The 13,992-nt window shown below is 48.5% G+C and overlaps 4 protein-coding genes across 4 annotated transcripts; all 4 read left to right on the top strand.

Moving 5' to 3' along the window:
• LOC139452965 (cilia- and flagella-associated protein 251-like) lies at positions 1-897 on the top strand. Its single transcript, XM_071234589.1, has 2 exons — positions 1-169; positions 602-897. The coding sequence occupies exons 1-2, from the start codon at positions 1-3 to the stop codon at positions 895-897; spliced, it is 465 nt and encodes a 154-aa protein (XP_071090690.1).
• Positions 898-1,349: 452 nt separating this feature from the next.
• Positions 1,350-1,933, top strand: LOC139452960 (high mobility group nucleosome-binding domain-containing protein 5-like). The gene is made up of 2 exons (XM_071234585.1): positions 1,350-1,551; positions 1,638-1,933. Exons 1-2 carry the CDS (start codon positions 1,350-1,352, stop codon positions 1,931-1,933), a joined length of 498 nt encoding a protein of 165 aa, XP_071090686.1.
• Positions 1,934-12,120: 10,187 nt separating this feature from the next.
• Positions 12,121-13,056, top strand: LOC139452950 (cilia- and flagella-associated protein 251-like). Its single transcript, XM_071234570.1, has 3 exons — positions 12,121-12,250; positions 12,337-12,740; positions 12,781-13,056. The coding sequence occupies exons 1-3, from the start codon at positions 12,121-12,123 to the stop codon at positions 13,054-13,056; spliced, it is 810 nt and encodes a 269-aa protein (XP_071090671.1).
• A 79-nt stretch (positions 13,057-13,135) lies between these two features.
• LOC139452948 (rho guanine nucleotide exchange factor 35-like) lies at positions 13,136-13,786 on the top strand. Its single transcript, XM_071234567.1, has one exon. The coding sequence runs from the start codon at positions 13,136-13,138 to the stop codon at positions 13,784-13,786; it is 651 nt and encodes a 216-aa protein (XP_071090668.1).
• The last annotated feature ends 206 nt before the right edge of the window (positions 13,787-13,992 follow it).

Genomic DNA, 13,992 nt, shown 5'->3' with positions numbered 1-13,992 from the left:
ATGGAAGAGGAACAGGAAGGGATTGGTATGGTAGAGGAGGAGGAAGGGATTGGTATTGAAGATGATGATGAAGGGAATGGTAAGGTCGAGTTGGAGGAAGGGATGGGTATGGTAGAAGGGGAGGAGGAGAGAGGGATGGGTATGGTAGTGGAGGAGGATGAAGGGATAGGTATGTAATAGGAAGAGGAAGGGATGGGTATGGAAGAGGAGGGTGTAGGGGATGGGTATGGAAGAGAAGAAGGGATTGGTATGGCAGATGAGGTTGAAGGGATGGGTATGGTAGAGGATGAGGAGGAAGGGATGGGTATGGTAGAGGGGGGAGGAGGAGAGAAAGGGATGGGGTATGGTTAGAGGAAGAGGAAGGAATTGGTATGGAAGACAAGGAGGAGGGGATGGGTATGGTAGAGAAGGGTGAAGGGATGGGTATGGGAGAGGGGGATGAGGAGGAAGGGAAGGGTATGATCGAGGAGGAAGAAGGGATGGGTATGGGTAGGAGAAGAGGAAGGAATGGGTATGGAAGAGAAGGAGGAGGGGATGGGTATGGTAGAGAAGGGTGAAGGGGTGGGTATGGAAGAGTAAGATTTAGGGATTGGTATGGTAGAGGAGGAGGAGGAGGAGGAGGAAGGGATGGGTATGGAAGAGGAGGATGAAAGGGATGGGTATAGTAGAGGAAGAGGAAGGGATGGGTGTAGCAGAGGAGGTTGTAGGGATGGTATGGTAAAGGAGGAGGAAGGGATGGGTATTGTAGAGGAGAAGGAAGGAATGGGTATGGAAGAGGAGGAGGAAGGGATGGATATGGAAGAGATGGATGAGGAAGGAATGGGTATGGTAGAAGGGGATGAAGGGATTGGTATGGCAGAAGGAAGAGGAAGTGATGGGTGTTGTAGAGGACGTTGAAGGGATGGGTAAGGAAGAGGAGGAGTAAGGGATTGGTATGGTAGAGGAGGAAGGGATGGGTATTGAAGAGGAGGATGAAGGGATTAGTATGTAACAGGAAGAGAATGGGATGGGTATGGTGGAGGAGAAAAAAGGGTTGGGTATGGTAGAAGAAGAGGAAGCAATGGGTATGGAAGAGGTGGAGGGGATGGGTATGGTAGAGAAGGGTGAAGGGGTGGGTATGGAAGAGGAGGATGAGGAGGAAGGGATGGGTATGGTAGAGGAGGAGGAAAGAATCGGTATGGAAGAGGAGGAGGGGATGGGTATGGTAGAGGAGGGTGAAGGGGTGGGTATGGAAAAGTAAGATTAAGGGATTGGTATGGTAGAGGAGGAGGAGGAGGAGGAGGAGGAGGAGGAGGAAGGGATGGGTATGGTCGAGGAGGAGGAAGGGTTGGGAATGGAAGCAGGAAGGAATGGGTATGGTAGAAGGGGGTGAAGGGATTGCTATGGAAGAGGAACAGGAAGGGATTGGTATGGTAGAGGAGGAGGAAGGGATTGGTATTGAAGATGATGATGAAGGGAATGGTAAGGTCGAGTTGGAGGAAGGGATGGGTATGGTAGAAGGGGAGGAGGAGAGAGGGATGGGTATGGTAGTGGAGGAGGATGAAGGGATAGGTATGTAATAGGAAGAGGAAGGGATGGGTATGGAAGAGGAGGGTGTAGGGATGGGTATGGAAGAGAAGAAGGGATTGGTATGGCAGATGAGGTTGAAGGGATGGGTATGGTAGAGGATGAGGAGGAAGGGATGGGTATGGTAGAGGGGGAGGAGGAGAAAGGGATGGGTATGGTAGAGGAAGAGGATGGAATTGGTATGGAAGACAAGGAGGAGGGGATGGGTATGGTAGAGAAGGGTGAAGGGATGGGTATGGGAGAGGGGGATGAGGAGGAAGGGAAGGGTATGATCGAGGAGGAAGAAGGGATGGGTATGGGTAGGAGAAGAGGAAGGAATGGGTATGGAAGAGAAGGAGGAGGGGATGGGTATGGTAGAGAAGGGTGAAGGGGTGGGTATGGAAGAGTAAGATTTAGGGATTGGTATGGTAGAGGAGGAGGAGGAGGAGGAGGAAGGGATGGGTATGGAAGAGGAGGATCAAAGGGATGGGTATAGTAGAGGAAGAGGAAGGGATGGGTGTAGCAGAGGAGGTTGTAGGGATGGTATGGTAGAGGAGGAGGAAGGGATGGGTATTGTAGAGGAGAAGGAAGGAATGGGTATGGAAGAGGAGGAGGAAGGGATGGATATGGAAGAGATGGATGAGGAAGGAATGGGTATGGTAGAAGGGGATGAAGGGATTGGTATGGCAGAAGGAAGAGGAAGTGATGGGTGTTGTAGAGGACGTTGAAGGGATGGGTAAGGAAGAGGAGGAGTAAGGGATTGGTATGGTAGAGGAGGAAGGGATGGGTATTGAAGAGGAGGATGAAGGGATTAGTATGTAACAGGAAGAGAATGGGATGGGTATGGTGGAGGAGAAAGAAGGCTTGGGTATGGTAGAAGAAGAGGAAGCAATGGGTATGGAAGAGGTGGAGGGGATGGGTATGGTAGAGAAGGGTGAAGGGGTGGGTATGGAAGAGGAGGATGAGGAGGAAGGGATGGGTATGGTAGAGGAGGAGGAAAGAATCGGTATGGAAGAGGAGGAGGGGATGGGTATGGTAGAGGAGGGTGAAGGGGTGGGTATGGAAAAGTAAGTTTAAGGGATTGGTATGGTAGAGGAGGAGGAGGAGGAGGAGGAGGAAGGGATGGGTATGGTCGAGGAGGAGGAAGGGATGGGTATGGTCGAGGAGGAGGAAGAGTTGGGAATGGAAGCAGGAAGGAATGGGTATGGTAGAAAGGGGTGACGGGATTGCTATGGAGGAGGAACAGGAAGGGATTGGTATGGTAGAGGAGGAAGAAGGAATGGGTATGGAAGAGGAAGATTAAGGGATTGGTATGGTAGAGCAGGAGGGGGAGGAAGGGATGGGTATGGTCGAGGAGGAGGAAGGGTTGGGAATGGAAGCAGGAAGGAATGGGTATGGTAGAAGGGGGTGAAGGGATTGCTATTGAAGAGTGAGTGAGTATGGTTTTATATGGTGGCCGAGAGGGGACATCGCTTTCTCGCTCTATCGCTTTCTCGCTTTCTCGCTCTATCGCTTTATCGCTTTATCGCGATTAAGCAGTATCCCCTCTTGACCACTACAGGGGCTGCATGTGAAATCTGCTGCAATTGGGAGGTAATGTTGAACTTTTCTCACTATTTACTTAAAACATAATTTAACTGTACAGACGTAGGTGATTTTTAAAACAATCCACCGATTTTTGCGTAAAATGTAATTGATTTATTTATGGCCCTATTCAGTTGTATGTGACCATCACGCCGAAAGCGCGTGGCAGATCATGGCAATACGCTTTAAATAAATCAGGTTAAAATCTAAATATATACTTTTCAAAAAGAAGTTAAGAAGACTATGGTTAATTTGTCATGGCTGATTGTTTTGCAAAAATACAATCTTATAATTGTGGGTGTTCTATAACTTGTTTTCGGTAGTATATGATTTACAGTGTGTCATAATGTTGTCCGTAAATGTTCTTTTTGACATTTGATGTATGTTTAACTTGAATTGTGTTTCTTGTCTTGTGCAAATCTACAAATATATGTACTTACATATAGTAATTTGATAAACACCGCTGTGAGTGAGTGAGTGAGAATGGTTTCACGTCGCTTTTAACAATAATCCAGTATCACGGGTAACACCAGAAATGGGCTTCACACATTGTACCCATGTGGGGAATCGAACTGGGTCTTCGGCTTGACGATCGAACGCTGTAACCGCTAGGCTATCCCACTGCCCCCATCGCTGTGGCGTTACCACAGTTGCTATGTGTACTTGTGTAAACTACACATATGGAGAGACATAATTAGTGCGGCCACATAGTTAAGGTTGATAACAATATGAAATGCATTACTATGATTATCTATAACATATATTAAATCAGCTATCATTGTGATATGTTATGTATAACTTAAGTATAGTTTTGTCAAAATTATGTATGTGTGTGTGTGTGTGTGTGTGTGTGTGTGTGTGTGTTTCCGACTCATTGTCTGTGTAAAAAGGTAGTAGATAACAACATAACTCATATCAGAACGCACAATTGTTAACCATACAGTTTAAATGGATAGAGAATTGCTACATGAATATGTATATTCCTGCCTGAGCCCATACTATAATTGGATATCTAGTCTCTCCTTGCGGGAAAGTTAAACTTTATTTTACAAGCACTTTAGCATTAAATTTAATTCCCGAAGACAGTTTGATCGAAAGTCATTATAAGAAACGAGTTGTTTAAAAAAAATATTTACAACGCATTTCATTTCTATTGTCCAAGGAATGGGGTTACGGGTTAATGACGCTCTCGAAAGTCGTATATGTGACTTAAGGTAGAGACATATATCTAATTCATCTGTATTTTGTAAGGGAAACATAACTGTGTACATGTATGCATAATGTACATGCAACTTAATGAACGTAATTGTGATCCCGAAATCGGACGAGCACATATTCGGCTTCAATTCCAAATCTAATTACCGAACAAAATAATTCTTTGGACGCAACAATACAAACTGGCTAATAAAACTGACATATATGATCTCCTTTTTATCAGTTTTAAGTTTGATGGAGGAATGGGGGGGATACTATGAACAAAATGAAAATATGAACAGTGGGAACAGTGACTATCTGTATTCTTTGAATCTTGCTTATTTATTACACTACAAGAAAATATGCAAGCTAAACGAGAAAAAATTACGTGTGTATTTTGTAACATATTTATCTACTGCAAGATGTTTAAAAAATATAATCATAAGAGGCAAAATAGCGGTGAGAATTACAGGATCACTAAATATCAGCAAAAACCGTTTTAATGTACGGCATTATGGGAAATATCGCTTTCTCGCTCTATCGCTTTCTCGCTATATCGCTTTCTCGCACTATCGCTTTATCGCTTTCTCGCTCTATCGCTTTCTCGCGGTATAGCAATATTCCCTCTTGTGGGTTTTAATCATAAAAGAGAGCTGAGATTTTTCCAGTCGCATTTCAAATTATACATATGGACGGAATGTTGAAATTTTCTCACTATCTACTGAAATATAATTTAACAGTACAGAAATATGTGCTTTTATAACAATCTGCGTAAAAAAGAATTTGATTGATTTATGACCCTATGTAGCTATTGGATCCCCCGCCCCCAGGCCAAGTTATCACAACAAATAGCAAATAACACCGCTCAATAGCGCGGAGTAGTACGTACTTCCTAAAAAGCAATAGTGTTTTCCTAAAAACAACGCTTATATCAACGTTTAATCTGTTTGCGGAGTAGATGTCATCAAAGTGGAAGTCCTCACCCAAGCAATGGTTAATACTACCGGATGTCCTTTATGTAATTTCTAGTTTTTGGATGACACATTGTTCTCAGTAACCGTAATGTGGAAATAGTTGATTGGTTTTATATTCAAGTTGGTATTTCCGCTATTCAAAGTGTTCAGTGAGGCCGTCTTATCAACAGTCATTTCTGAGACATAAATGCAAAGTATAATTACCTTATTTGAAAGTAATAAGCACCCCGCTCTAATCAACAGCCACGGCGATATTTGCTAAAATATTGGCTAGTGAACAATCCCAATTAGCACCCCTTGCGATTGATTAATCTACACCAGACTTATTTATTCGCGTATAATACGCACTCGTGCGTTATATGCACACTTAATTATGGGCAATTAAATTCGGGAAAAATATATCTGTCGTACATAAACATTTCAGGCTGTCAGCATAAACCACGAAATTTATCTTTCAACTCAACTTTTTTTTTTCGCCAAAATATTATTCTTGAGAGCGCCCTGGGCACTTATTACGTCGAATACGGTAATTATGTCTACGCTAATTTTTTTGCATTTATAATTAACGTTAATTTCAAGATTTACAGCACATACTATTCAAAAGAAGTTAAAGAACACCCGATTCCTTCATATGACTATGGTTAGTCATTAGAAGAAGCAATAGGGCGAGAAAGCGATAAAGCGAGGAACCGATAGAGCGAGAAAGCGATAGAGCGAGGAAGCGATAGAGCGAGAAAGCGATAGAGCGAGAAAGCGATAAAGCGAGAAAGCGATGTCCCCTCTCGGCCACCATAGTTTTACGCCGCTTTTAGCAATATTCCAGCAATATCACGGCGGGGGACACCAGAAATGGGCTTCACATGCTATGGAAGAGGAACAGGAAGGGATTGGTATGGTAGAGGAGGAGGAAGGGGATGGGTATTGAAGAGGAGGATGAAGGGAATGGTATGGTCGAGTTGGAGGAAAGGATGGGTATGGTAGAGGGGGAGGAGGAGAAAGGTATGGGTATGGTAGAGGAGGAAGGAAGGGATGGGTATGGTCGAGTTGGAGGAAGGGATGGGTATGGTAGAGGGGGAGGAGGAAGGAAGGGATGGGTATGGTCGAGTTGGAGGAAGGAATGGGTATGGAAGAGGAGGAGCGGATGGGTATGGTAGAGAAGGGTGAAGGGGTGGGTATGGAAGAGGAGGAGGAAGGGATGGGTATGGTAGAGGAGGAAGGGATGGGTATGGCAGAAGAGGGTGAAGGGATGGGTATGGAAGCGGGAAGGAATGGGTATGGTAGAAGGGGGTGAAGGGATTGCTACGGAAGAGGAACAGGAAGGGATGGTATGGTAGAGGAGGAGAGGGAAGGGATGGGTATGGTAGAGGAAGAGGAAGAGATGGATATGGTAGAGAGGGAGGAGAAAGGGATGGGTATGGTAGAGGAGGGTGTAGGGATGGGTGTGGTAGAGAGGGAGGAGGAAGGGATGGGTATGGTAGAGGAGGAGCAAGAGGAAGGGATGGGTATGGTCGAGGAGGAGTAAGGGGTGGATATGGTAGAGGGGGAGGAGGAGAAAGGGATGGATATAGTAGAGATGGACTAGGAAGGAATGGGTATGGTAGAAGGGGATGAAAGTATTGGTATGGCTGAGGAGCATGATGGGAGGGGGTATGGTAGAGGAGATGGAGCAGGAAGGAATGGGTATGGTAGAAGGGAGGAGGAAGGGATTGGTATGGTGGAGGAGGATAATGAGGAGGAAAGGATGGGTATGGTCGAGGAGGGTGAAGGGATGGGTATGTAATAGGAAGAGGAAGGGATGAGTGTGGAAGAGGAGGGTGTAGGGAAGGTTTGGTGGAGGAGGAGGACGAGGAAGGGATGGGGTATGGTAGAGAAGGAGGAAGGGATGGATATGGTAGAAAGGGAGGAGGAAGGGATGGGTATGGTAGAAGAGGGTGTAGGGATGGGTATGGTAGAAGAAGAGGAAGGAATGGGTATGGAAGAGAAGGAGGAGGGGATGGGTATGGTAGAGAAGGGTGAAGGGGTGGGTATGGAAGAGGAGGATGAGAAGGAAGGGATGGGTATGGTAAAGGAGGAGGAAGGAATGGGTATGGAAGAGGAGGAGGGGATGGGTATGGTAGAGGAGGGTGAAGGTGTGGGTATGGAAGAGGAGGAGGAGGGGATGGGTGTGGTAGAAGGGGAGGAGGAGAAAGGGATGGGTATGGTAGAGGAGGAAGGGATGGGTATTGAAGAGGAGGATGAAGGGATTAGTATGTAACAGGAAGAGAAAGGGATGGGTATGGTGGAGGAGGAAGAAGGGTTGGGTATGGTAGAAGAAGAGGAAGCAATGGGTATGGAAGAGGTGGAGGGGATGGGTATGGTAGAGAAGGGTGAAGGGGTGGGTATGGAAGAGGAGGATGAGGAGGAAGGGATGGGTATGGTAGAGGAGAAGGAAAGAATGGGTATGGAAGAGGAGGAGGGGATGGGTATGGTAGAGGAGGGTGAAGGGGTGGGTATGGAAGAGTAAGATTAAGGGATTGGTATGGTAGAGGAGGAGGAGGAGGAGGAGGAGGAGGAAGGGATGGGTATGGTCGAGGAGGAGGAAGGGTTGGGAATGGAAGCAGGGAGGAATGGGTATGGTAGAAAGGGGTGACGGGATTGCTATGGAAGAGGAACAGGAAGGGATTGGTATGGTAGAGGAGGAAGAAGGGATTGGTATGGTAGAGGAGGAGGAGGAGGAAGGGATGGGTATGGTCGAGGTGGAGGAAGGGCTGGGTATGGAAGCAGGAAGGAATGGGTATGGTAGAAGGGGATTAAGGGATTGCTATGGAAGAGGAGGATGAAGGGATAGGTATGTAATAGGAAGAGGAAAGGATGAGTGTGGAAGAGGAGGGTGTAGGGATGGTATGGTAGAGGAGGAGAGGGAAGAGATGGGTATGGTAGAGGAGGAGGAAGGGATGGATATGGTAGAGAGGGGGGAGGGAGGGATGGGTATGGAAGAGGAGGAGGATGGGATGGGTATTGAAGAGGAGGATGAAGGGAATGGTATGGTCGAGTAGGAGGAAGGGATGGGTATGGTAGAGGGGGAGGAGGAGAAATGGATGGGTATGGTAGATGAGGAGGAAGGAAGGGATGGGTATGGTCGAGTTGGATGAAGGGATGGGTATGGTAGAGGGGGAGGAGGAGAAAGGGATGGGTATGGTAGATGAGGAGGAAGGAATATGTATGGTAGAGGGGGAGGAGGAGAAAGGGATGGGTATGGTAGAGGAAGGAAGGATGAAGTGATAGGTATGTAATAGGAAGAGGAAGGGATGGGTATGGAAGAGGAGGGTGTAGGGATGGGTATGGAAGAGAAGAAGGGATTGGTATGGCAGAGGAGGTTGAAGGGATGGGTATGGTAGAGGATGAGGAGGAAGGGATGGGTATGGTTGAGTTGGAGGAAGGGATGGGTATGGAAGAGGAAGATGAACGGATGGGTATGTAATAGGAAGAGGAAGGGATGTGTGTAGCAGAGGAGGTTGTAGGAATGGTATGGTAGAGGAGGTTGAAGGGATGGGTATGGTAGAGGTGGAGGAGGAAAGGATGGGTATGGTCGAAGAGGAGGAAGGGATGGGCATAGTAGAGGGGGTGGAGGAGGAAGGGATTGGTATGTAATAGGAAGAGGAAGGGATGGGTGCTGAAGAGGAGGGTGTAGGGATGGTATGGTAGTGGAGGAGGAAGAGATGGGTATGGTAGAGGAGGAGGAAGGGCTGGGTATGGAAGCAGGAAGGAATGGGTATGGTAGAAGGGGATGAAGGGATTGCTATGGAAGAGGAGGATGAAGGGATAGGTATGTAATAGGAAGAGGAAAGGATGAGTGTGGAAGAGGAGGGTGTAGGGATGGTATGGTAGAGGAGGAGAGGGAAGAGATGGGTATGGTAGAGGAGGAGGAAGGGATGGATATGGTAGAGAGAGGGGAGGAAGGGATGGGTATGGAAGAGGAGGAGGATGGGATGGGTATTGAAGAGGAGGATGAAGGGAATGGTATGGTCGAGTAGGAGGAAGGGATGGGTATGGTAGAGGGGGAGGAGGAGAAATGGATGGGTATGGTAGATGAGGAGGAAGGAAGGGATGGGTATGGTCGAGTTGGATGAAGGGATGGGTATGGTAGAGGGGGAGGAGGAGAAAGGGATGGGTATGGCAGATGAGGAGGAAGGAATATGTATGGTAGAGGGGGAGGAGGAGAAAGGGATGGGTATGGTAGAGGAAGGAAGGATGAAGTGATAGGTATGTAATAGGAAGAGGAGGGGATGGGTATGGAAGAGGAGGGTGTAGGGATGGGTATGGAAGAGAAGAAGGGATTGGTATGGCAGAGGAGGTTGAAGGGATGGGTATGGTAGAGGATGAGGAGGAAGGGATGGGTATGGTTGAGTTGGAGGAAGGGATGGGTATGGAAGAGGAAGATGAACGGATGGGTATGTAATAGGAAGTGGAAGGGATGTGTGTAGCAGAGGAGGTTGTAGGGATGGTATGGTAGAGGAGGTTGAAGGGATGGGTATGGTAGAGGTGGAGGAGGAAAGGATGGGTATGGTCGAAGAGGAGGAAGGGATGGGCATAGTAGAGGGGGTGGAGGAGGAAGGGATAGGTATGTAATAGGAAGAGGAAAGGATGAGTGTGGAAGAGGAGGGTGTAGGGATGGTATGGTAGAGGAGGAGAGGGAAGAGATGGGTATGGTAGAGGAGGAGGAAGGGATGGATATGGTAGAGAGGGGGGAGGAAGGGATGGGTATGGAAGAGGAGGAGGATGGGATGGGTATTGAAGAGGAGGATGAAGGGAATGGTATGGTCCAGTAGGAGGAAGGGATGGGTATGGTAGAGGGGGAGGAGGAGAAATGGATGGGTATGGTAGATGAGGAGGAAGGAAGGGATGGGTATGGTCGAGTTGGATGAAGGGATGGGTATGGTAGAGGGGGAGGAGGAGAAAGGGATGGGTATGGCAGATGAGGAGGAAGGAATATGTATGGTAGAGGGGGAGGAGGAGAAAGGGATGGGTATGGTAGAGGAAGGAAGGATGAAGTGATAGGTATGTAATAGGAAGAGGAGGGGATGGGTATGGAAGAGGAGGGTGTAGGGATGGGTATGGAAGAGAAGAAGGGATTGGTATGGCAGAGGAGGTTGAAGGGATGGGTATGGTAGAGGATGAGGAGGAAGGGATGGGTATGGTTGAGTTGGAGGAAGGGATGGGTATGGAAGAGGAAGATGAACGGATGGGTATGTAATAGGAAGTGGAAGGATGTGTGTAGCAGAGGAGGTTGTAGGGATGGTATGGTAGAGGAGGTTGAAGGGATGGGTATGGTAGAGGTGGAGGAGGAAAGGATGGGTATGGTCGAAGAGGAGGAAGGGATGGGCATAGTAGAGGGGGTGGAGGAGGAAGGGATAGGTATGTAATAGGAAGAGGAAAGGATGAGTGTGGAAGAGGAGGGTGTAGGGATGGTATGGTAGAGGAGGAGAGGGAAGAGATGGGTATGGTAAAGGAGGAAGGGATGGATATGGTAGAGAGGGGGGAGGAAGGGATGGGTATGGAAGAGGAGGAGGATGGGATGGGTATTGAAGAGGAGGATGAAGGGAATGGTATGGTCGAGTAGGAGGAAGGGATGGGTATGGTAGAGGGGGAGGAGGAGAAATGGATGGGTATGGAAGATGAGGAGGAAGGAAGGGATGGGTATGGTCGAGTTGGATGAAGGGATGGGTATGGGAGAGGGGGAGGAGGAGAAAGGGATGGGTATGGTAGATGAGGAGGAAGGAATATGTATGGTAGAGGGGGAGGAGGAGAAAGGGATGGGTATGGTAGAGGAAGGAAGGATGAAGTGATAGGTATGTAATAGGAAGAGGAAGGGATGGGTATGGAAGAGGAGGGTGTAGGGATGGGTATGGAAGAGAAGAAGGGATTGGTATGGCAGAGGAGGTTGAAGGGATGGGTATGGTAGAGGATGAGGAGGAAGGGATGGGTATGGTTGAGTTGGAGGAAGGGATGGGTGCTGAAGAGGAGGGTGTAGGGATGGTATGGTAGTGGAGGAGGAAGAGATGGGTATGGTAGAGGAGGAGGAAGGGATGGGTATGATAGAGGAGGGGGAAGGGGTGGGTATGGAAGCAGGAAGGAATGAGTATGGTAGAAGGTGATGAAGGGATTCGTATGGTAGAGGAGCATGATGGGACGGGGTATGGTAGAAGAGATGGAGCAGGAAGGAATGGGTATGGTAGAAGGGGCTGAAGGGATTGGTATGGAAGAGGAACAGGAAGGGATTGGTATGGTAGAGAGGGAGGAGGAGGAAGGGATGGGTATGGTAGAGGAAGAGGAAGGAATGGGTATGGATGAGGTGGAGGGGATGGGTATGGTAGAGAAGGGTGATGGGGTGCATATGGAAGAGAGGGATGAGGAGGAAGGGATGGTATGGTCGAGGAAGAGGAAGGGGTGGGTATGGTAAAAGAAGAGGAAGGAATGGGTATGGAAGAGGAAGAGGAGGGGATGTGTATGGTAGAGAAGGGTGAAGGGGTGGGTATGAAAGAGGAGGAGGAGGAGGAAAGGATGGGTATGGAAGAGAAGAAGGGATGGGTATGGCAGAGGAGGTTGACAGGATGGGTATGGTAGAGGATGAGGAGGAAGGGATGGGTATGGGAGAGGGGGATGAGGAGAAAGTGATGGGTATGGTAGAGGAAGAGGAAGTAATGGGTATGGTAGAGGAGGAAGAAGGAATGGGTATGGAAGAGGAGGAGGAGGAAGGGATGGGTATGGTAGAAGAGGGTAAAGGGATGGGTATGGAAGCAGGCAGGAAGGAATTGGTGTGGTAGAAGGGGGTGAAGGGATTGCTATGGAAAAAGAACAGGAAGGGATGGATATGGTAGAGGAGGAGGAAGGGATGGATATGGTAGAGGAGGATGAAGGGATGGGTATGGTAGAGGAGGAAGGGATTGGTATTGAAGAGGAGGATGAAGGGATAGGTATGTAATATTAACAGGAAGGGATGGGTACGGAAGAGGAGGGTGTAGGGATGGGTATGGAAGAGAAGAAGGGATGGGTATGGCAGAGGAGGTTGACGGGATGGGTATGGTAGAGGATGAGGAAGGGATGGGTATCGGAGAGGGGGATGAGGAGAAAGTGATGGGTATGGTAGAGGAAGAGGAAGTAATGGGTATGGAAGAGGAGGAGGAGGGGATGGGTATGGTAGAGAAGGATGAAAGGGTGGGTATGGAAGAGTTGGATGAGGAGGAAGGGATGGGTATGGTGGAGGAGGAAGAAGGGGTGGGTATGGTAGAAGAAGAGGAAGCAATGGGTAGGGAAGAGGTGGAGGGGATGGGTATGGTAGAGAAGGGTGAAGGGGTGGGTATGGAAGAGGAGGATGAGGAGGAAGGGATGGGTATGGTAGAGGAGGAGGAAAGAATGGGTATGGAAGAGGAGGAGGGGATGGGTATGGTAGAGGAGGGTGAAGGGGTGGGTATGGAAGAGTAAGATTAAGGGATTGGTATGGTAGAGGAGGAGGAGGAGGAGGAGGAAGGGAGGGGTATGGTCGAGGAGGAGGAAGGGTTGGGAATGGAAGCAGGAAGGAATCGGTATGGTAGAAAGGGGTGACGGGATTGCTATGGAAGAGGAACAGGAAGGGATTGGTATGGTAGAGGAGGAGGAAGGGATGGGTATTGAAGAGGAGGATGAAGGGAATGGTATGGTCGAGTTGGAGGAAGGGATGGGTATGGTAGAGGGGGAGGAGGAGAAAGGGATGGGTATGGTAGAGGAGAGTATGAAGGGATAGGTATGTAATAGGAAGAGGAAGGGATGGGTATGGAAGAGGAGGGTGTAGGGATGGGTAGGGAATAGAAGAAGGGATTGGCATGGCAGATGATGTTGAAGGGATGGGTCTGGTAGAGGATGAGGAGGAAGGGATGGGTATGGTAGAGGAAGAGGAAGGAATGGGTATGGAAGAGGAGGAGGGGATGGGTATGGTAGAGAAGGGTGAAGGGGTGCATATGGAAGAGGGGGATGAGGAGGAAGGGATGGGTATTGTCGAGGAGGAGGAAGGGGTTGGTATGGTAGAGGAGGAGAAAGGGATGGGTATGGTCGAGTGGGAGGAGAAGAAAGGGATGGGTATGGTAGAGAAGGGTGAAGGGATGGGTATGGGAGAGGGGGATGAGGAGGAAGGGATGGGTATGATCGACGAGGAAGAAGGGATGGGTATGGTAGAAGAAGAGGAAGGAATGGGTATGGAAGAGAAGGAGGAGGGGATGGGTATGGTAGAGAAGGGTGAAGGGGTGGGTATGGAAGAGGAGGATGAGAAGGAAGGGATGGGTATGGTAGAGGATGAGGAAGGAATGGGTATGGAAGAGGAGGAGGGGATGGGTATGGTAGAGGAGGGTGAAGGTGTGGGTATGGAAGAGGAGTGGGAGGGGATGGGTGTGGTAGAAGGGGAGGAGGAGAAAGGGATGGGTATGGTAGAGGAGGAAGGGATGGGTATTGAAGAGGAGGATGAAGGGATTAGTATGTAACAGGAAGAGAATGGGATGGGTATGGTGGAGGAGGAAGAAGGGTTGGGTATGGTAGAAGAAGAGGAAGCAATGGGTATGGAAGAGGTGGAGGGGATGGGTATGGTAGAGAAGGGTGAAGGGGTGGGTATGGAAGAGGAGGATGAGGAGGAAGGGATGGGTATGGTAGAGGAGAAGGAAAGAATGGGTATGGAAGAGGAGGAGGGGAT

The sequence above is a fragment of the Haliotis cracherodii genome, unplaced genomic scaffold (genome assembly GCF_022045235.1).
Source record: "Haliotis cracherodii isolate W230 unplaced genomic scaffold, xgHalCrac1.p SCAF_9, whole genome shotgun sequence".
NCBI classification, from domain to species: domain Eukaryota; kingdom Metazoa; phylum Mollusca; class Gastropoda; order Lepetellida; family Haliotidae; genus Haliotis; species Haliotis cracherodii.
The sequence above is the reverse complement of the archived record's forward strand: the minus strand, read 5'-3'. Positions and strand labels throughout refer to the sequence as shown.

Coding starts and splice junctions, on each gene's coding strand:
- LOC139452965 (XM_071234589.1), top strand. CDS start 1: ATGGAAGAGGAACAGGAAGGGATTGGTATGGTAGAGGAGGAGGAAGGG. Junction 170..601: donor GGAGGAGGATGAAGGGATAG/GTATGTAATAGG, acceptor TTGGTATGGTAG/AGGAGGAGGAGGAGGAGGAG.
- LOC139452960 (XM_071234585.1), top strand. CDS start 1,350: ATGGGTATGGTAGAAGGGGGTGAAGGGATTGCTATGGAAGAGGAACAG. Junction 1,552..1,637: donor GGAGGAGGATGAAGGGATAG/GTATGTAATAGG, acceptor TTGGTATGGCAG/ATGAGGTTGAAGGGATGGGT.
- LOC139452950 (XM_071234570.1), top strand. CDS start 12,121: ATGGAAAAAGAACAGGAAGGGATGGATATGGTAGAGGAGGAGGAAGGG. Junction 12,251..12,336: donor AGAGGAGGATGAAGGGATAG/GTATGTAATATT, acceptor TGGGTATGGCAG/AGGAGGTTGACGGGATGGGT. Junction 12,741..12,780: donor TGGTAGAGGAGGGTGAAGGG/GTGGGTATGGAA, acceptor TTGGTATGGTAG/AGGAGGAGGAGGAGGAGGAG.
- LOC139452948 (XM_071234567.1), top strand. CDS start 13,136: ATGGCAGATGATGTTGAAGGGATGGGTCTGGTAGAGGATGAGGAGGAA.